The sequence below is a fragment of the Nipponia nippon genome, unplaced genomic scaffold (assembly GCF_047370975.1).
Source record: "Nipponia nippon isolate SJK-2023a ecotype South Korea unplaced genomic scaffold, ASM4737097v1 scaffold_3, whole genome shotgun sequence".
Classification (NCBI taxonomy): Eukaryota; Metazoa; Chordata; class Aves; order Pelecaniformes; family Threskiornithidae; genus Nipponia; species Nipponia nippon.
In genome coordinates this window covers 45213292-45234659 of record NW_028262347.1, presented here as the reverse complement: position 1 = coordinate 45234659, position 21368 = coordinate 45213292, and the positions used below count along the sequence as shown (strand labels likewise).

Sequence of the window (21368 nt, the reverse complement as noted above, 5' to 3'; positions counted from 1 at the left end):
TTCCCTTGATCCGTGTATATATAGGAGGGAATTGCAAGAGCAGAGGTCATTATCATCACATGCTATTTATTACATAACTGGGTAAAACAAAAATATGCTTTGCTTTGCTTCTAACCTGTGGGAGAAATACGTTGCCTGGAGCATTATGTTGTCATATCTCAGGGATACCTTGGACAAAAAAGGTATATTCAAAATGAGTTTACTTGTAGTTTTGGAAGCATGAATTGAAAAGCAAGTTGTTGTGAGTTTTTATCCTAGTTATTAATACATCAAAGCAGATGTGACAGAAATAGTAATTTGTAAAGCTCTAGGGCAAACTCAGTTTTACTTTGAGACTTTCCCTGTAAAAGGGTTATGATATAAACACCAAGAAAAAAAAACAAAACCAAACCTCTTTCTGTCATCATTCAATTCAGAGAAATCAAAGCTCTTGATGACTGAGAAGTCAAAGCTGTTGACAACTGAGCAGTATCTAGTACTTCAGATGAAGAGAGAAAGCTGGCCACTTTAGCTCCAGAGGTACAAAGAAGTGACTGCTTGTTGAGAATGCTAGTACTGGAGGTATGTCAAGAGCACAGAGGAATTTCAGAGAGCAGCAGCAACTGAATAATTAGGCTTGAAGGGGCTGTGTCAGTGACTCAAGTAAAAAGGTCTAAAATACTGGACACGGGTAGCCCAGCTAAAGTGGATGCTAATAGTTACTATGAATATAAGCTGAAGATATTTCAAGGCTGAGAGGACACTATGTTAGGTATGGGACTCTCTGGGAGCAGAATTTTGAGTAATGATTTGCTTTTGCTTTTAAGCAAGGGAAAACTTAAGCTGATAACCAAAGAAAATTTCCCTAAGAATAAGCTCCATGCTGCTCAGCAGACTAGTAGGAGCTCCATTCCTTAATTAGAGATTACATTGACCAAAGCATTAGGGACTGTACTGCTGGTAGCAGGCTTGCCTTGGCACAGCAAAGAATTCACAATTTGATAAACTCGTATCTTTTCCTCTTCCCAAGCAAAGCAACAAAAGCATGTTATCGGACTGCTTTGCCTACTGTAGTTAGAAACTGGAACTGTAAGTACCAGATGATACTCGTTATCCTTTTCACCACCTGTCACCCATCCAGATGCCCAAGCATATGCCAAAATGTCTATTTTAATTCCAACTGAAACAATACAAAGAAATGAGAAAAAGTAAATAACAATGACATACTACATAGATTATGCAGAAAGTTTATTCTGTGAGATTCTGAAAGTATTATAGACGCTTATCCAAGTGTATAAACTGTATGTAAATTAGTAACAAGAGTTCCACCCTGTAGCACTATAAAGTTTCTCTTAGACGAATATGAAGAAAAAAAATAAGTGTGGTTTTGTGCTTCAAAATTCTGATTCAATCTGACTTGAGATCATTGGCTTTCTATTCAATATGATATTTTCATTTTGTATGTAACATTAGTTACAACCTTAAGGACAGGAATTTTTTAAACAAAATTGTGGACAGAATAACACTGCTGGACTGGCAGTTTCTGAATCCTAGAGTAAGACCTACAGACAGAATGATACTTTTGAAAAGTGAGAGAGGAGTTTTAAAATTTAAATCTTATTTTCAAAGCTAAGTTAAGGGCTTTAACATCAAAATATGCTGCATAGCCTTACAAGTTCTTGACCACTAGGGTGTAAGATGAAAATACTGATTAGGAGGTATGACACAAAACATCACTACATGGTTCATGTGATCAATAGCTGGTCTCTAAAACAAAATCCGCTGAGGATATCAGAACAACGCTTTCCTTACTACCATGCAATTTGCATGGAGGTTTACTGTGAATTCAGTTCCAGCTGCTGAAAAATAAAAAAAAAAAAACAAACCTTAGTTACACATTGTCAGAATATCACTTGAAATATATTCAAATACTTTCAAATATATTATTAATAATACCATATACCATTAACTATTTAGAAACTTGATTAAAACAGAATGAGCCTAGGAATACCTACCAAACTTCTGTTGAACAGCACTTTAGTTCTGTTTAGTTTAGATTTAGTTTAGTTTAGATAAAAGCTGCTTTCAGCAACTCAAGGGGAAGCAGTAAACCAAGCCCTTTTGAGATCATTGCTAGCTTTTGTCTTAAATAAGTAGATTTAGTCTCAGCTTCATCCTACTGGCTGATAAGATAAACCACCTGGACATGTTTTTTTCTTAAACTGCTTTCTTTTGTGGGGGAGGGGGGAATTAGGAATGACTTCAGTTTAACTCTGGCTGCTTGTGCGTTCTTTTAAGCACTGACTATTTTGGTCAAACTAAAATCAGTTTAATACTTAAAAATATGTATGTATCTTTGTTAAGCAGCGATGCTGTTCATCAAGACATCTTTTTTTTCTGACACATGATCACAAATTTTAAAGGCTTTTCATCCTTTGCCTCGCTGTTTTCGTGAGACATAACATCTTTTTGCTGTAAAGGATAAAATTAACGACTGCAGTTTAGTATATGTTGTGCCTGTCAAAAATAAACACATATGGAGTGAAACATTTTCATTATTGAAATGAATGACAAATCTGTGACTACCCTTTGTATAGACAAAAATTTATGTATATTGTTGAAGAGTAACAGCAATGGTAAAATCAAGACATTTTAATAGTAATTTTGACAACTGAAAAATGTGTTTTTCAGAAAACCTGTTAGTTGCATGTATAAAACTTAACATCAGGAGCAACTTAAAATCCAGTTTTATTTTATGCTGTTATTTCATAGGAAACTGACTCCAAACTAACAAACATGAACATTGCTCTGACTCATCACAGCCTTTCACTATAATGCCCAAATATATTTTAGTAGTTAAATTCAAATAATATCAAGTAAAAATAGAGAGTATTTTTTTCACAACACACATATTACTTATGTTGATCTGATATTAGATAGATTTTGATCAGTGAATACCTTAACTTTTTTCTCCCATGCCATATTGCAACAGCTGCCTTACAAAGAGGCAAGAACACTCGCTAACTGGATATGTTGAGTTGAACCTCATTATGTATGAAATGTGGTGTCTCTGTTGCTATGCCAATTCTGTTCTTCTGGTGTGGTTCTGATAGCTTATGAATGGGGGATGTTGCCATCATCTTGAACCTTCTTTTGTTTCTAAACTTAAATCAGTGTTTTCCATGGGTGCCTTTTATTAGGTATGCCCAAATGGTTTTGGTAGATGCTGATGCTTACATATGCTATTTTAATTTATTTTGATGATTTCTAAATATTATTTAAATCCTCAAACTCTAGAATGCATATGGATTTGATTCCTCTAGTGCTTACACCTTCAGTACCTTCATATATAATTTTATTCCACAGGAATTTGCTGCACTGACAAAAGAATTAAATGCGTGCAGGGAACAGCTGCTTGAAAAAGAGGAGGAGATTTCAGAACTGAAAGCTGAAAGAAACAACACAAGAGTAAGTATACAGCAGACCTTTTCTAGATATCCTGTATGTGTAAAGCAGGAGGAATATATTATATATAAATTTAGATCTTCATTTATATAAATAAGAAGACAAAATTCCAGCCTTTTAATAAGTACATGAGACTTGTAAGGTTCTAAGCAACAGGACGTATCTACCATGCTACAGTCCCGGAGGAAATGACTGTAAGGGTTAGCATGACATACTACAAAAATAACAGATTTTGTATATAACGTGGTAAGTACATTCAGTTTAAATGTTTTCTAAAGCAAGGGACTCACACAGGCTTCCAAGCCCCAGGGCCTGCATAAGTAGCCTGCGCAGATCCTCATCTCTTATCAAGGCAAAAGGCAAGGTTACAACAGACCCAGCTTTGCCTTGTGCCTTGGATTTGATCCGAATAAGGATGAGATGAAGGCTGCTACACATATCACAATGAGTCTGCTGTTTAGTGTAGATGCTGCCATATGACCCTTGAAGTAAAAGTCATTTGCCATACAGCTGAGTGAGGACAAGATTTCACCCTTAAAATTACTATGTTCTACTTCAATCAGAAGGTGTTACTTTGTCTGGGAACAAGAGTATGTGATAGCACCTTCTGAAAATTCTCAAACGGTGTACAGAATGGTTTTCAGAATAAAATAATTTGCACATGCAAGTGTCTGGGCAAAGGCAGAACTGATCAAGAAATGGAAGAGGGGAGCAGAGGAGGCTTTATGGGGTGTGGAAAGGTGTGAGAAAAGAGATGGAGTGGTCCCAGATCAGGCAGGAGTCAGGCTGCTGATGAACGTATGGAATAGATCTCAGAGGGGCTGAACACAAGCATGTTTTCTCATATCCATATTTCATTCTTCTGTGATCTGGGTAACTCTTCCTGTTTTCCTCCTCTCACTAAACTAATAGGATTTTGGCTGCTCAGATAACATCTTTCCTTGGTCAGCTAATTTGCCTTCTGAAGGAAATCTAACAATGTACATGACAAAAGAACTGAGAGAGGGTCTTTCTCCCTCCTTTCTTCTGTCCAGCTATAGCATCAGCATGCCATAGACTTCAGAAATCCAAGGAAGGACAGAAGATAACAGATGCCTACAGAGGCAAAGCTGCCCCATCTACCTCCATGCTAGCTTGGAGGTGCAAGAGATGATTACATTTAGCACAAAAGTCTTAGAGGTGATGGGTTTGGGAAATGTGATGGGAGGCATAGATGAGACCTACTTTTTCTCTCATGACTTTTATACATTCTAAACAGTCCAAAATGACTCCCACAAAAGTAGAATTAATTAGTGGAGTAGCACGTAAATAGGAAAGTCAATTAAGAAAATAATTTACATATAATAAAGAATACTTTGTGTTAATTTCCAGCACAAACTTTTGAATAGAGATGTAGTTAAAATACACACTCAATTGTACCTATTCAATAATCTACATATACCCATTCCTGCACAGAACATATATCCATTTGCCTTTCTTTACAGAAAAAACACCATATAAACTGAATTTGCAATGTCATCTTCTCAGTTGTCCTAAGTTCTTCATAAGTATATGCAAAAAACTGCCTAACAATGTTTATCCATTTCACTACAAAGCCCGCTGAACACCATCTTTGCTATATTAAAACTGCAGTGTACCAGTGCTTACTGTGGGTCTGATATAAGCGGTGCAGAGTAGCAAAAATCCTAAGACAGCCTAGTAGCCAAAGACAGTCACTTCCCAAGGGACTGTGAGAGAAAAGGAAGATGAGTCAACTGCAAGTCATCACCTAAGTCAGGTTGAACTCTATCATAGGCACTTTCTTTGCAAACCAAGAAAATTAAAGATCATCCATTCTTATGTTTCTCATGTTATATAAAAGAAAAATCAGTAAGAGATTTTCCAGGAGAAGTAATACCAACGAATGAGTGTTACAGAGTGTGATAATCCTTGCAAGAAGTCCTTGCAGTTAAAATTAGCAAACTCTATCAGTGTATTTTCAGAATGAGGATGAAGCTAGGTATTGGAGATGAAAAGATTTAGGCTATGAAAAAATATGACAAATGCAGGAAATATTACAGTAAACAAGAGGGGAAGATATAGTCCAAGTATTAATAGGGAAGGAGAGAGAAAAAATTCAGAGACATGCCTTACTCTGACGTCTAGCATTTTCATTAATAAATTATCACTCCATTGTGTCATAAATATGTTCTTGCCAGGTTCTAAGCTGCCATATACTACATTAGTTGCCAGAGTTTGCTGTAATACTCATGCTGTCTTCTATAGGCTCCTGCACACTTCTCTTATAGCGAAAGATCAGCATTTAAGATACAAATCTGTCATCTTCAGAATATAGTCCTGATGACATACTAGTGATGAGATTTCTAGAAACATTCATTGAGAAGGCATAGCCTATAAAGAGGCATTTTGCAAACTGAGATGTATTAATGTGAAACAGCATTAATATTTTGCAAGAAAAAGTTGCTCCAAAACTTTTCTGTTATTTAAGCAAAGATTCTATTAAGGTAATAATATTTGGAGGACCACTGATACACTTTTGCAATGAGGAAATTAAATGTCTTTTCTAATATATAAAGATAGTCCAACTAATGCTTCTGTCTTCCATCCCACTAGTGTTCACACTTAACCCAGCTCTAGCATTGGTGATGCTAGCAAGGCTTACCCCCACTCCCAGGACACTCTCATGCATAACCACGCATAGTGGAGCTACTCAGTACAACCAGTTTTGTCCCAGGTAGCACTTCCTACTACTTTTAAATAAAGAGGCCCAGTTCCATATTCCCAAATTGCTGTTTCTAAATGTTTTAATTCAACCTTTTATCTGCCTGTGGTAACAGCATAAAGATACTTTTTAAAGTACCTACTGCTTCAAGCTGAAGATCAGCAAGAAGAAATAAAAGTGGCCACTCTGTCAGGTTCTGAGTACACACTCCCAACCATCCCTTGCCTTCTAGCTCCCTTTTACATTTTCAGTTATGTCTAACTGGCAGTTTTTTCTTTATTCTAGACCCGCACCTGTGCATTTCTTTATTTCTCTGCAACAATCTTTTAAAGTTTTTGCCAGTCTCCACAAAAAAAACCAACAAACACCACACCTCCTGATTTGTCACTCTATGCCAAGCTGCAGTGGCAGACCCTGACAGTAAATTGTGTTCGAGAAAGAGCATGCTGGAATTACTTTCTTTAGAACCCATAAACTCCAGGTCTCAGCCAAAATACCAAGATTTAAGCCTTACCCCAATATTTAATCAAGTTCCTACTCAATCCTTCTAGCAGTATTCTTCAGCAAAGCTCCCTACTGACCTTTTGGTCTTGAATATGTATTTTTACTGCCTACGATAATTAACTTTTTCTGACATATTACAGTAGAAATATTTTCATGTCAAGAACTTAGCTGGGAACTTAATCTGTCAGTATGCAAGGCAAAATAGAAAATACAGGAGCATATGTATATGTATTGATTGGTGTGGCATTGCTGACAGGAAGACAAACAGGTTCTCTCTGGAAAATCATTGCATGGGACTTTGAAAACATACACAAAAATATCTTAATAGAAACTTTTACAGTTATTTCTCTGGATATTCTCTAGCTAGAATGATCACCTATAGCATGTGGAAAGACAGCAGCTTTTCTGAAGCTGGAACACAGGTCATTGTGATCTAGCATGTTATTTCATGGAAATTATAAAATAACACTAATTTGGCTGTGTTAAGTTTAAATTACAATTGAAAGTTATTTTTGTCTCAATCTGTATTCTTTAAAAGTAGAAAAAGTTTGTAGGTTTAACTTAGTAAATCAGAACATGATTATGAGGAAATTTGGGGTTTGGTTTCGCTGCTGAAACAAAAAATCTGTTACAATAGTGATATGGATTAATTTGATTGTGGCTTTTTCACTGCAACAAAAAAAACCCAGACACATACATATGCTTTTTGTATATAGCATAAAATGTTACTTAAATTGGTCTGAAATATTTTAGATCAAGCAGTTTTAGAAACAATAAAAATTAAACCTATGTTCATGACTGAAATAGCAGTAACAAAGACAGTGGCATCATCTTTCTTTTACTTAATATCTCAGGAGCTGAAGCATTTATTACAGTCAGCAAGGCTAACTTAATTTCAATTTTAGTCATATTTTGATGTCTCAATTCCTTAGTGAATGGTTTATGAAACATCTTCAATTAGGCACTGCAGCCTCGTAATACCCATAGGTTAGAAGTTAATCCCATATTTTATGATTAAATTTCCCTTTTATTGTGTTGGAAAATCCTAAGAATATTTTTTAAAGTATGGTTTTAACTCCTTTATTTAGCTCATTTTCTTAGAGGTCTTTTTACTTACATCAGTTTGATAGGTTCTGAAACTAAATCAGGCACTTTATTTTCTTTTTTAAACATTGTAACATGAGTTCTTACAGTCTGAAAGCATCATACATGTGAAAATAAGTATAACTGTTTCCTGAAGTTCTGTAAAGGCAAAGCATTATTTCACTAATGTAAATGACAGTAATTTTCATTTTTTTTGCCTCAATATTATGAGCTGTCTTCTAGACTCATGTTTCTTCTTTCCAAATAAGAACTTATTCTTAGGGTGACAATAGATAGTAATATGTATAGTAATTCAATACCTGTATTTTCAGACACTGTATAATCTAATAGTTATGATATTTGTATTCATTGTTCTCATAAAAACACTCTTATTCATTTCTATTACTTTGTATCATTATCCTGATTATTATATATGTTTCCATTAAGGTTTTAGGTTGCCAGTATTTTCTCTTCTGTCTTGGATATACAAAAAGACAGACATGGGACATATGCTGTAGTTAGGCTGTAACTTTGTTTTTTCAAAGATTTTCACCAGTAATTTACCAGTATAGCTATTTGAGGTCACCCCAGCTGACCGTGGGTGCAAACTGGTTTCTACCACTGTGGAAAAAAGCTGAAGAAAATGACTGATTTTCTGACTGGTTTTAGAGATAATCTTCAACCCCATGTCTGTTTATTTTACTTGTCGTCTTTGCTTGCATCAGAGATGGAGATTCACTGAACAATGTGCATTCTAAATATAGACTGAAAGGAAATTCAGTTTTGCCTGTGCTGGTGAGAAATTTTAAGCTGGACCTCGAAAGAAAGTTGTCTTCTTAGTGGGTTGCCCCATTCCTCTAAGGAATCCTCTAAGCTAAGTCTGTCTCATTTTAGTAAATCCCTTATCTTTTATATTTTTTCCCTGTATTCCATTATTTATGCCTCTCCTTTTCTCTTTATCATCCTCTCCTGATTCTTTAATTTCTCCATTTATTATCCTGTAGTGAACCTTTTTTCTTTTAAAAGCAGGTTTTTTGAAAATAAAGAGTTATGATAAAATATTTTACATTGATTAAAATCCAAGTCATGTAGTAATACAAACTCTACTGAGTCACACTAATTTCAATTTACTGAGTCATCATTCCTGAAAAAGAATGTTTTAACTTTTTTCATTTTCCATGTGTAAATCAGTGTCCATGGAGTAATGATGGTATAGTATAATACACGTAGGTGATAGCCTACACCAGTGTAGTTTATATCATTAAATTTAACCATGCATTTCCATTTCACAGAAATCGATCACTTCCATAAGTGCTTTGGAAGTGATTTGAGAAATATAGGAAGATGGGTATGTTCTAACAATTTTCTCTATTCTTGTTGATTTAGTTCTAATTAACATTTTAAAGATGCTTCATTCACTCACAAAATATGCACTAGAGCATTTTTCAGTCTTTAAATGATTATTTTTAAACATTCTTTATGCTCATGAAGAGTCCAGAGCTCCAGAAACCTTCATCCCAGTTAGCTAAGATACAATTATCAGCATGGCATTTTGAGCACCCTAAAATTTTCCCAGCATAAGAGTAAAATTCGCTTGTCAGACTATTTCTTAATTCATTGTCAAGCCTATACTTTCCAGTAGGAAAAGCATAGCAATGATGCGTGGGTGATTCTGTCCCGCCTGCTGCTGTTGATCTTCATCTTCTTTTCTCTGCAAGCTGCCTGTCCCTCTGAGTGCTCGACAACTGTATGCAACTTGACACAGTGTGAGGGAGCAGAATATGCTCAGCAGCACATGATCTTTAATAAAGCCAGAGTTTAATTGCAACATACTAAAATACCTAAAGCTGTTTCTAACAATTCTTTTGTAGTTTAAATGAACCACCAATATTGTTACAATGTTATTTCGACATGAAATCTTGTAGTGTTCTCACAAATATTTGTAATAGTAATTCTTGAATTATTTAAAGGGAAAAGTCCTCAACATGCCCCCATGCCCACAAGATATTGTGATTTCCTTCAGTCGTTAAACTTAACAATGTTCTTCTCTCCTACACCAGATTTTCTCATACAGGCTCTCAGAGTTCTCCTTTCTGACCATCACAGTGTTTGTCTGGGAGATAAGTTGTTTAGGGTAGGAGGGCATCAAATATGATAAATTTGCTCAGTGTTAGGCCAAAAAATAGTTACCAAGGTTTTTTTTATTCTGGACTGTTCTAGTGGCTGTCAGTTTGAACTTCAGACAACTACAGATTTATGGAAGGAATGGCAATGCTGAAAGCTCAGCTGTGGTTCAACATTTTCCTTTTTTTTCCCAGTCTCTCCAGAAATTCATAGCATTTTGACAGGATTTAGACTGTTCCAGGGGTAGCTAGGATGCATTGAAAAGTTTCTGCATAAAGAAAGGCAGACAAGACGGACAACACAGCAGGACGAGCCAGGCTCTAACAGGATCAGCCAGCAAGTGGGAATGACTGTGGAGAAATGTAAGTCCACAGCATAAGTTAGAGTCAGAGTCCGGCTACCCTAGGGCTACAGAGTGGGGTAGAGTCTGGGTGCAGAGAGAAGGAAATGTTGCAGCCATACGGTCTCTTTGGAGAGATGGGGCAGAGAATAGGTTGTAGCATTAGAAATCAACTATTGACTTACTTTCCTCCAGCTATCTCCTAGATAAACTAGGTGGCCTAGAAAAATCATGAAGATATATGAATTTAGACCAAAATTCAGAAATTCGGTTCTATTAATGGTAGCAATTAACTGTGTATTTAAGTACTGCTATGAACAGAAATACGCTGTATTTAGAAGCTATTCTGATCTCATCTGAGAGTACCAAGCCCCGTACTGAGTTTCTGATGCCTCTGTGATGAAGAGGTTTCTTCAAATTTGCCTGTTACGTTGGACTGCCTCAAATAATTAAAAATCCAACTGCTATCAGCCCTGCAGGGATTGGATGACAAAGCTCATGGATTTCTTGCTCATTTGGTTTTGATAAATAAAGGCCATCACTTGAATTCAAAAACATTAGAAATACCCTCCTTTTCTGAACTGCATGGAGTCATTACAATTCTTAATGTATTAACATTGTTTGCATATGTGTACACTATTTTTTGTGAATAATATAGTTACTGTAACATAATAACCAGGTGCAAATCCAGACACAAGACTCATGTTTGAAGCAAAGATAACATCAAACCCTAATCATTCCTGACTTAATGGCAATATATTACAACTATAATGTGATTGCACTCTGGTTTTGCTCTTCTATGTCTATTAATTCATGTAACAATAAAGGTCATTATGTGACTGAGAATAACTATGGATTGCAGATAAATATGTATCTTTACTAATAGTAGCTATATTAGGAACCACATCGAAGGAGAAATAATAAACAATTATCCATGTAACTTTCAATTTCCAGTTCAATGACTTAGATATAATCGTATGTTGCAATCGCAATACATTTAACATGCATTGTGATTCACAAATTTAGCTACCCTGCTTTAACCTTACAGCTAACCAATTCTCTTTTATGTTCAGACAGTAAGAATAGCAATGGTAGCCCTATGAAAGTATAAACAAATGGGGAATTTTCTATACAACATCAACATATCATTTTAATTTTTCATTTAACCTCGGAGTAATAATGAAAAAGAATTATCATATGTTTTTAAAATAGGTTATTTACAGGTTATTTTACAGACATTTACAATAGCCTGGAATTTCTCTTTATGGACCTTTTTGTCTTCCATTATGGTTGTAATACAACAGAGACAATGAACATTGTAGAGCACATGCTAGTGACAAACGTCATTAGCTGTGGCATTTAGAATGAATGGTCTTAAAAATTTAATAAAATTTACTGTTTACTTTTACATATTTTGTTAAGTAACTTCCAGTATAAATTAAAGATATATCACAGTTAGGGTGAATTAATTTAAACTTCTTTAGTATTTTTGCATGATGCTTTAGACTGGCTTTGTTTGTTATTTAGTTGTTACTGCTTATCAACTACTGTCACAAATAATATTGTAATTAGGTACTTAATTTAGTTAAGTAGTGACCCTATGCTGAGTGATTTGTTGTTCCCGCTTTTCATAGCAGAGTTTTAAGTGAAATCATGAGTAGATTTCCTATTTATCTATTTATTCCATCTGATTTAGAATCATGAAATGTTGTCAATAATTCCAGCAGTGTCTCCTGCAATGAGATTGCCAAGAAAATTGCCATTTGGTACCATGCACTTTGTAGTTAGAATTTCCATGGCATTTAGGTGCACAAAAATTAATAACCTTTTATATCAAATCCAATAGCTGTTACTGGAGCATTTGGAGTGCCTTGTCTCAAGACACGAAAGGTCACTGAGGATGACAGTGGTGAAGCGGCAAGCACAGTCTCCCTCAGGAGTTTCCAGTGAAGTTGAGGTCCTCAAAGCTCTGAAATCTCTGTTTGAGCACCACAAGGCTTTGGATGAAAAGGTACAGTATGGAAAAAAAGCTTACTAAATGCACTCTTTAACTTATTTAACTGTGCCTTATGATGCAGCAGAGCAACAGTATTGTTTATTTACTTCTTGGAATATCTCCTGTACTTACAGCATTTACACATGTCCAGAGAAATCCATAAGAATGTATGACCAATAGCTGTAATGCACTCCCGGTCACTTTAGCTATCTTTTGTAGACAATAGTACTGACTTTTCAAAATAAGAAAATCTCACCCCTACCAGACATGCTTCTCCTATTTAGCACTAAATAAAGACAACACCATGGAATTTATTGTCTGTACGATATGCTTTCAAGTTATTGCTGAGAAAATGTAGGTATCTCAAATTTTAAAAACACACAAACAGAATAAAAAGACAGAATGAGATGTTTCTAACTACATAAAGGAACTTGCCTCTTAAAATTTTTTAGGAGGAAAACCTCCTAAGTTTCAGAGATGTTTTTAGCATTTACTACATAAGCACAGCGTTCCCTATACAAGTAGGGTAACCTAAAATAAGTAGTAGATCCTTTGTTATCAGAAGTAATGAAGGGCTTGCAGAATCAAGATAAAAACCACTAACGATAACTGTATTTATTCATGCTAATTAAGAGGGTCTTTCTACTGGAATCCTCATCTGTCCTGTGCTGGAAAGACTCTTTTGTGTGAATGGCACTTTGTACAACTATGAGGTATCACCTTGAGCATTGCTTACATGAATTCAGAAATCCAGTTCATGTCTAGAAAAAATATGCTCAGAAGATGATGAATTAGTAAGTGCCTCAAAACCACACATGCAGGGCGTATGTGAGAACCATTGCTCACAACCAAAGAGCCTAGTTTCTCGTGGGGTCTGTCTTAGCTGATTTGCTTGGGCTCATCTCTGCGGCTGAGTTGCTTCTCTGTTTGAGATGATTGGGTAAGTAGGGGAGATATTGTGCAGCATAGCATCTGAAACCATTGACTGCACAGTTGAGCTGTGTTGTGTAGAACCAGTTCAGTGGTCTCACAGTAATAAATTTAACTTTTTTTAATTCAGAAATATACTCAGGAAGTTGACTATATTTAGGGAACTATTATTAAAAGAAAAAGCTTTATGAAAAGGGTAGCTGTAGTTATACAGTAATATTTAATTTTCATTGGTAATAAAGATGTGAAACACTGTGGGTTATGAATCATACTGGGTTAACTATCAGGTTCAAAGTTAAATGAATTTAAGGAACTTATGCCAAATGAAAACTTACTTTGTGTTTAGGTATATCTCTTTATTTATATGTTCTATTCAGTTACAGATCATGAAAGCATATTTAAAGAAAATCTATGAAAGGGAATATAATGACTTCTAGCTGCTGTAAGCAATTAATTGTAATAAGCTTTTGGATATCATTAAGACTTACAAAATCCTGTATTATTAAAAATATCTTTTGAGGATTGATAGGGTTTATCGTCTGAGCTTTGATCTTTTATCCAACACTTTAAACATTGATAAAACTATAAAGAGAGTAGAGAGCTCTCCTGCTTTTATACTTTTTGACACTGTGTTGGATAAATATGAGAAATAAGAATTAAACTTTAAATAGATTCTGATTATTCAGCAGTTATGTACTTCTTACACATTTTCTTTTGTGAATGTTTTAGTGTTTAGGTACTATGCAGTTTATTTGACGTCTCATTTTGAAAATTATTGTACAGAATATATTGAAGCTAAATATAATATTTTGACCTAAATTCTTGAAAATTCTATTTTTTTTAATGTAAGAGGTTAGAAACAGTATTCAGTTCATTTAAAAATTTTAGACTGAAACAGGTAGACAGGTATATAATGAGTCTCTGTCCCAGTGGTAATGATAATTATCAGTGTAGAAAAATCAGCCATCTGCAATCATATTAACAGGAGATTTATTACATTATAAAACAAGTTTTAAAATTAAGTGGCCAAAATTACTTTTTCCTATATGCTATTTATCTATGCATTGAACCTTTTTTATTTTGATATAATAAATCACATTTTTATTATAAAACATTCCAAGATCAACCAAGGAAACTGTCTAATAAATTATTTTAAAATAATTTGTTATGAACCTAGCACACATTATTTTTAGGTACAAATCCTGTATAAAATTATGTGTTTAGTTATAGTATCTCTCTTTAGAAGGACTGGATCAAAGACGTTTTATATATCATCCAGATATCTGATGATATAATATTATCACATTACACCAAACATTGTCAGTATTATTGGGATTTTTATTCGAAAATAATGGAAGTAAAAAAGACTGCATACACCCAAATGTGCTAAAAAACCTTTATGGCATGTGAGTCATCTATTCTACGCTTTCTTTGACAGAAAAATTATATAAGTTAGATTTGTTTCAGACCCTTCAGAAACAAGCTATTAATCTACCTATGAAAATTCGTTGAAGTTATTCAGAGATTAACAGAATAATGTAGGTAGGACCTCCTAGAGGACATCTGGCCCAACCTCCTGCTCAAAGCAGGGCTAACTGTTTCAGGTTGCTTAGGGTCCTGTCTAATCGACTTCTGAATATCTCCAGGGAGAAAACCTATTCTGGTGTTTCACTACCCTCATTGTAATTTTTTTTCCATAATACCTAGCTGGAGTTTCTGTTGTTGAGTCTTGCACCTGTTCCCTCTTGTCCTGTCACTCTGCATCTCCAAGAAAAAGCTGGCTTTGTTTTCTTTACATCTTCTGGTTAGCTAGTTGTAGACAACAATAAGGTCTCCCATGAACTTTCCCTTCTTAAGTTTGACCAGGCCCAACTCTCTCAGCCTCTTCTTATATGCCATGTGCTCCAGCCCATGACCAACTTGATGGGCCTTCATTGAAGTCTGTCAGTGTCTTTCTTGTACCAGGGAGCACAAAATCAGATGCAGTCTCAAAAGTCCAGAGGGCAATAATCATTTCCCTCAACCTGCTGACTGAACTGTGTGTCTGGCCTTATTCACCCCGAGGTCTTTTCTGCAAAACTGCTTTCTCTTCCCCAAGCCTGTCTTGTTGCCTGGGGTTATTCCATTCATAGTAATAGGATGCCACTTGGACTTTGTGTCACTGATCACAAACCTCTGAGTTTTGCAGTTCAGCCAGTTTTCTATGCACTGTATAATCCACTTATCCAATTCATATCTTACCCTTTTCTGTAGGGGTAAACAGAAGATCTTGCAGAAAGCCTTGGTAAAGACAAAGTAAAAAACATTCACTGTTCTCCCCTCATCCATGGAGCTAGTCATCTCATCACACAAGGCAATAAGGTTGGCCAGATGTCATTTGCCTTTGACAAAGTCATACTGGCTCTTCCCAATCACCATCTTGTCCTTCATGTGCCTGGAAATGGCTTCCAGGAAGATTTGCTCTACAACCTTCCCAACACTGGCCAGCTTGTACTTCCCTGGATCTTGCCAGGATAATCCCTGCCTTTCATGACAGTAGACACAACATTAGTGGGTTTTCCACTCGTCAGGAATCTGCCCTGACTGCCATTACCTTTAAAGATGAAAAAGGCCTCACTATGACAAGTTAATCAAGTCTCTCAGCACCCTTGGATGCAGCCAGTCTACTCCGTTTGACTTATGTATGTCTTGTCCTCCTGTGTTGTGGGTTATGCTACACTCCCACAGACTCTGCTGCTATGCTCAGGGAGGCCTGAGGGCAGAACTTTGCAGTAAATACTGAGGCAAAAAACCATGATATATGATATACTGAAGTCACAGGTTATAAACACTGCCCTGTAAGAAAATGCACCCAAAACTGACCTAGGTTAATGGATAAAGAGTAATAAAACCACCAAAAGTACATTGAAAATGTTTCATGACCCTTTGCAAATGAATAATGGAAACTTTTCTTTAATTTTTTTTCTTCACAAAAAATGTTGACATTGAGACCAATAATTTAGCCATTACACCTCTAAAAAAGAGTAACAAGATATTTTCATAATGCCTTTTAAGCTTACAAAAATCCCAAGAAAGTCTTTACATTCTTCCTAAGTGCAAATTTTCTTTCATGTTTTCACTTCCTACACTAAAACATCTCAAGGTGCTGTAACATGCTCTGCCACAAAACTTGACTGGTCATGCAAGGATTTCTCTGTACACAGTACAAGAACTACAAAAACATCCTTGTTGCTCTAACAAAATGCGATGAAAAATACAAAACAGACTGGAAGATGGAAAATAAAACATATCAGTTCAGCATTTATATTTCCAGGGAGGCCTGCTTAAGTATAAGGAGAACCAGGAATGATACCTTATTTCAAAAAGCCTATTGGCTCTCTATATATTACATGAAGTCTGGACTTTGCCTTTACCTTTTGTCCAAAAGATAGACCACCATAGAGAGATCATGGCCATGATTGCATTATTCAGAGAAAGCATGACTGTCATTGACAGTCATTTCATTGTCTGACTGCTCCTTCAGCATCCCTTCACCCCCTGTAGAATGAAAGCTTGTTATGAGCTTCCCATGTGAGAGAGCCGGTCCTGTTTGGCTGAACCCAATAGGTACATCTTAGTGTATGGAAGGTAGTAAGAGTATGCTGTTATTTTTGCCCCATTATCCATATGAGATCCTAGCAGTGCCAAAAAACAGTCTTCATAGTCTGTTCTTGCACAGTTGTATTTTGTGAGAATTTTTGCTTTAGAGCATGGGGATAATGAAAGAGTTAATTTAGTTTATAAATATTTACTATTTTATGTGTATCTCAAAGAAATCTCATTGTGTCTCCTTGGGTGGGTCGTATTATAGCAAATGAAATTGATACTGCACTAATTGTATTATTTAGAAATTTAATTTGACAGGAGCTATACATATTTTCAAACATCTTTATGTATCTAATTATGCTAAAATTTTTAGAAATCTGAAAACACGGGACATGGGGAGTTCTACTGCCAATTCTAGATTTTCTTCATGTTCAAAGTTAAAGTCAGTGATTATTTTGTCTAAGTGTAAGGTTAGGTTATGTCCCACAAACAATGAGCATTGTTAAAAAAATTGAAAGTTTTAAACACTAGAGGTTAGGACTGATTATGACTGGGACCAGTGTGAAATTCTGACTTAACGTTTCTAATAGCCTTTGCTATTGCATAAGTGACTTGAAATTTGTAGCAGTATTCACAGGAAACTTCTCTTCAGTTAATCACCACTCACCTTCTTAATGTTTCAGATCTCAAAGACTTCTCTTACTGCTCCTAAGTAGCTGGTATCTTTCTTTGTTTTATTTCATGCAATGAAAAGTTGTAGAAATAATGTAAGACAGCACTGTGAAATATTTTGTGATATTATATATGAATATACATGGAATAGTTTATAATACAGCAAATGCAGATGAGATTTACTAGACATCATTAGAGTTGAATAGAAAATAGCAGCTCAGATTAACTTCATGGTTAGAATAGGCATTGAGTACAGAGTAGGTCAGGAAGTACATGTTCCTTATATGCAATTCAGGAAGAACAAAAACTAGAAAACTGATTGCTTTGTTTATATCATTCTGTAGCTATAATTGACTTCTAATATCTGTTTGAATATGTTTATTTTCCTGCAGATGTTTTTCCTATTTTGCCTTAAACTTTGGGTTCAACATATAAAATGTGCATTTGGAAAGAAGAAACTGTTTGAAGCAACTTCTTCTCCAAAACCAATTTTTGTCGATTTTTTAAGAAATGTGTCCAGTTGATCTTCACAGAGGAAAGCAACTATCAGGTGTTATAGACCTAGCCAAGATTCAAAGAACACTAGTTCTCTTAAGATCAATTCACGGCAGAAAAGTATACCTAATATTCTTGCAAATAAAAACAACCTATTCATGTCAACGTTATCACTATCTTTTTATTCATTAGCAGGTAGCTAGGAGAGCTTTTATACAATAGGCTGTTCATGAAAAAAAAAAGTGATTCAATTCTAGCATGTGCAAGTGTTTTTTAAAAGCTCTTTGTGGGCTGCATATCTGGAGAGAAAGAAAAAAGAACTTGACAGCAAGGAAAAAAGTGGGAAGCTGTTGCTAGGAGACGGAGAAAGATGGGTGATATTTTGCACCGACAGCAGTGCTAACATGGCATTGACTATGTTACATTTCAAGATAATGTGGTTGCATTTAAAAGCCAGAGGAATACCCAGTCATCTGGGCACATGTTGGATACAGCTTCTAAGATGGAGAGAGCAACCCTTTTCTGCTGTGTCTGTGGCACTGTAATGGGAAACTGTCCTTCAAAAATGCATATTATAGCATATTCTGATAGATCAGGTGATATCTGATTAATCTTACTTTGTGAAACGTTATTTAGTAAAGCTTTATCTAGTGCACAAGAAAACAGAAATACATTGAAGGACCACATGAAATTTAAGGAGTATGTTATTTCTGAAGTTATAAATACAGTCTCACTAAGATAATGCTTACTTCTATGAACTATATTTACTCACTTACTGTCTTTGACTTCTAGAAAAGAGAAAACAATGTAATATTCTAATCATTAATTTGGATTCATCATGTGAAAAAAAACGAATTATCAGATAAAACCAGTTTGCATTTGTTCCTGCTCCTTTATCTCTAACCAGATAGTGACCAGGAACAACAGCCTTTCCTGCATCTCTCAGAAATGAGTCTGGTTCTGTTTGTTTTGTTTGCTGTAACATAAATTTGAAGAGGGAATCCAATACAAAATTCTCTGCAATACATTTGTATATGGCTCTTCAGAGGCTTTGGCTGTTGCCCTCTGTTTGGATTCGAAGGTTATTCAATATGAACTTACAAACTTCAAGAAAACATTAATACAATTCCTAACTGGTGAATATTGCTCAGAGTAAAATCTTTTTCAAAATATACGTATACTGCATACATTAGTATGGCATTTGTAGCCTGTATTCTTTCCTAGAATGTGAATGACCAAACCTGAAAACTTTATTCAGCTTTTGTGTTCTTCCTCAAGTTTATTTTGAAATCAGTTGAAGACTGAGAAAGAAATTTAAAGTGAGAAATGAAGTTACAGTTTCTGGGCTGTAAACCAGAGCAGATTTTTCCTTCAGATCAGAGCACTGATGTAGCACTTTTCCTCTTTTTCACTGATCGAATCAAAGATTTCCCTCAACTTTAACAGCTGCTATGTATGTGGTTGAACATGAAGAATTAGTTGCAACATTTCTAATGTCACCATGGCAAATGTGAATCTGAATTAGTTGTTCACTGGTCAGATGAAAGGAAAAAAGAAGTCTTCTGTGCCAAGGCAGAGTTGCTTTCAGTTCCCTTAGCAACTCTTATATTCAGAGAACAAATAAGGGCCATCAGACTGCAATTTTGGTTAGGTCATTATAAAAAAGGCCGTGCATTAACGGGGTACATACAAGGGAGGCAAGGCAAGGCAAGGCAAGGCAAACAGTTTCCAACTGTCGCTCTGTGTCACACTGATAGTGTTCCATGTTATTACTGACAATGGGACAAGAATGGAAAAAGTTGAATTTTAATATAATAGCTTGATATTCAGAATAAAGACATTAATTCTCTACCTCTTTTTTCTGACGTACCATGTAAAAAATGTGTCTCCTAAATTTTCTTCAAAACAAATGCCTGTTATTTTCAGGAAGTGGTGTTTTCAGGCTTTAAAATGTCCATAGGATTCAGTTCTACAGTACCACAGTGTATAAAGGTTAAGGATAATTTTTCTGATTCTAGCTCCTTGTGGAGCTGTGACCTCCTCAGTAATGTGGCCTAGTTGGTTTACAAATTCTAACACCATTCAAAGTGAATGCCAGTGTTAGACATCTTATAACATATTTCTAAAACATGCATTCTCATTTATAAAACACTTAGGCTTGAATACATGGAGGTTTCAGGAAACCTATGAAAATTTAAAGTAAAATTACCAACTCATTGCATTTCATTTCAGCTATTGACAACTACTGTCTTGTGAATTTTCTCTCAATCATCTTGTCCCTCAGCAGTGCTTCCAGCCAAGAGGACTGAAACCAGGAAGATGACTGTCATTTTTCTATGTATTTTTTTCATCTAGGTTGAGCTTTCCATTAAGAAATTGTTGTGTGTCAGCTGCCACTGTATTCAGAGAGATTGAAATCTGGTCTCTTGAGACAGGACTACACCCCTCACTGGTAGGACATGGACTTTAATAGTGAAGAACTAGTGAAAGACAGAAACGGTAGTGGGAAGAGAAGCAGGATACAGAAAGGGTTTTGGGATCCACAAAGGAATCGGGAACCTCTGGGAAGGCACAGAGCATGGAGTAGGGAGAGAAGAGAGATGCAAGTGCCAGATAGTGAACTCATACTGCCTTGGACTTTTTGTCCATGTGGATAGGGAAGCAGGTCATGAAGCAGCCCTTGGAAGTTGGTAGAACTGGTGAAATAATGCTGTTTTTCAAGCAGAATATGATTTTAAAAATAAGAAAAAGGAAAGGTGAATGAATTAAGAAATACTTTTTCAGCTATTTAAACAATTACAGTTTGTCAACTACAGCCAGAATAATTGATGCATTATACATTTGATGTGAAGTATTGTTATGAAAAATACAATTAAATGGAAATTATGAATAAATTATAAATTTAAAACATAATATTTCAAACTAATTTTACATATTTTAAGTATGTTAGAATTGAATACTAAAAAATTTATATAAGATGCCTATGATGATAGCTTATGTACTACCATAAACCTGAAGCTTTATGAGCATGTTTTGGAGAAATTATGTAGCTCATTTTGGAAAGCAAGCTTTATGACTAAAGGGTTATACATACATCTTTGATGAAAAATAGTACAAAAATTTAATACATAGGAAAAACATTTTGAGTTCCATTGCATATTCTCCCTGCATTCCGTTGTTCTAGTGTAAGAAAACACTTGAAACAGTCATGAAAATTTTTAGTAATTTTCACTCTTATCACTGCCACTCAGAGGTGGCTCAGTCACTGCTACTTCAAGATGGCTTGAACTTCATTTGCATCAGGTGAGGAACAGGCAGAGTCAGTTACTGCAGCTCAGCTATTCATTACATAGTCATACCCTGTAGGAAATGTCCATTTAAGATACAATATGCAACTTTGGGAACATTAACAGTTGATTTTTTTCAGTCTTGTAGTGCTGAAGGAAAAGAGGGAAATTAATAAATCAGAAATT

The 21368-nt window shown here is 35.4% G+C and overlaps 1 protein-coding gene across 9 annotated transcripts in view; it reads left to right on the top strand.

Moving 5' to 3' along the window:
- The window catches only part of PPFIA2 (PPFI scaffold protein A2), a 352807-nt gene that overhangs the window by 215969 nt on the left and 115470 nt on the right, over positions 1-21368 (top strand). For all 9 annotated transcript variants that reach the window (XM_087765246.1, XM_087765245.1, XM_087765241.1 and 6 more), the window contains 2 exons: positions 3346-3447; positions 12064-12228. In XM_087765246.1, the coding sequence (XP_087621372.1) occupies positions 3346-3447; positions 12064-12228 (267 nt within the window). The remainder of the gene's footprint in view (positions 1-3345; positions 3448-12063; positions 12229-21368) is intronic.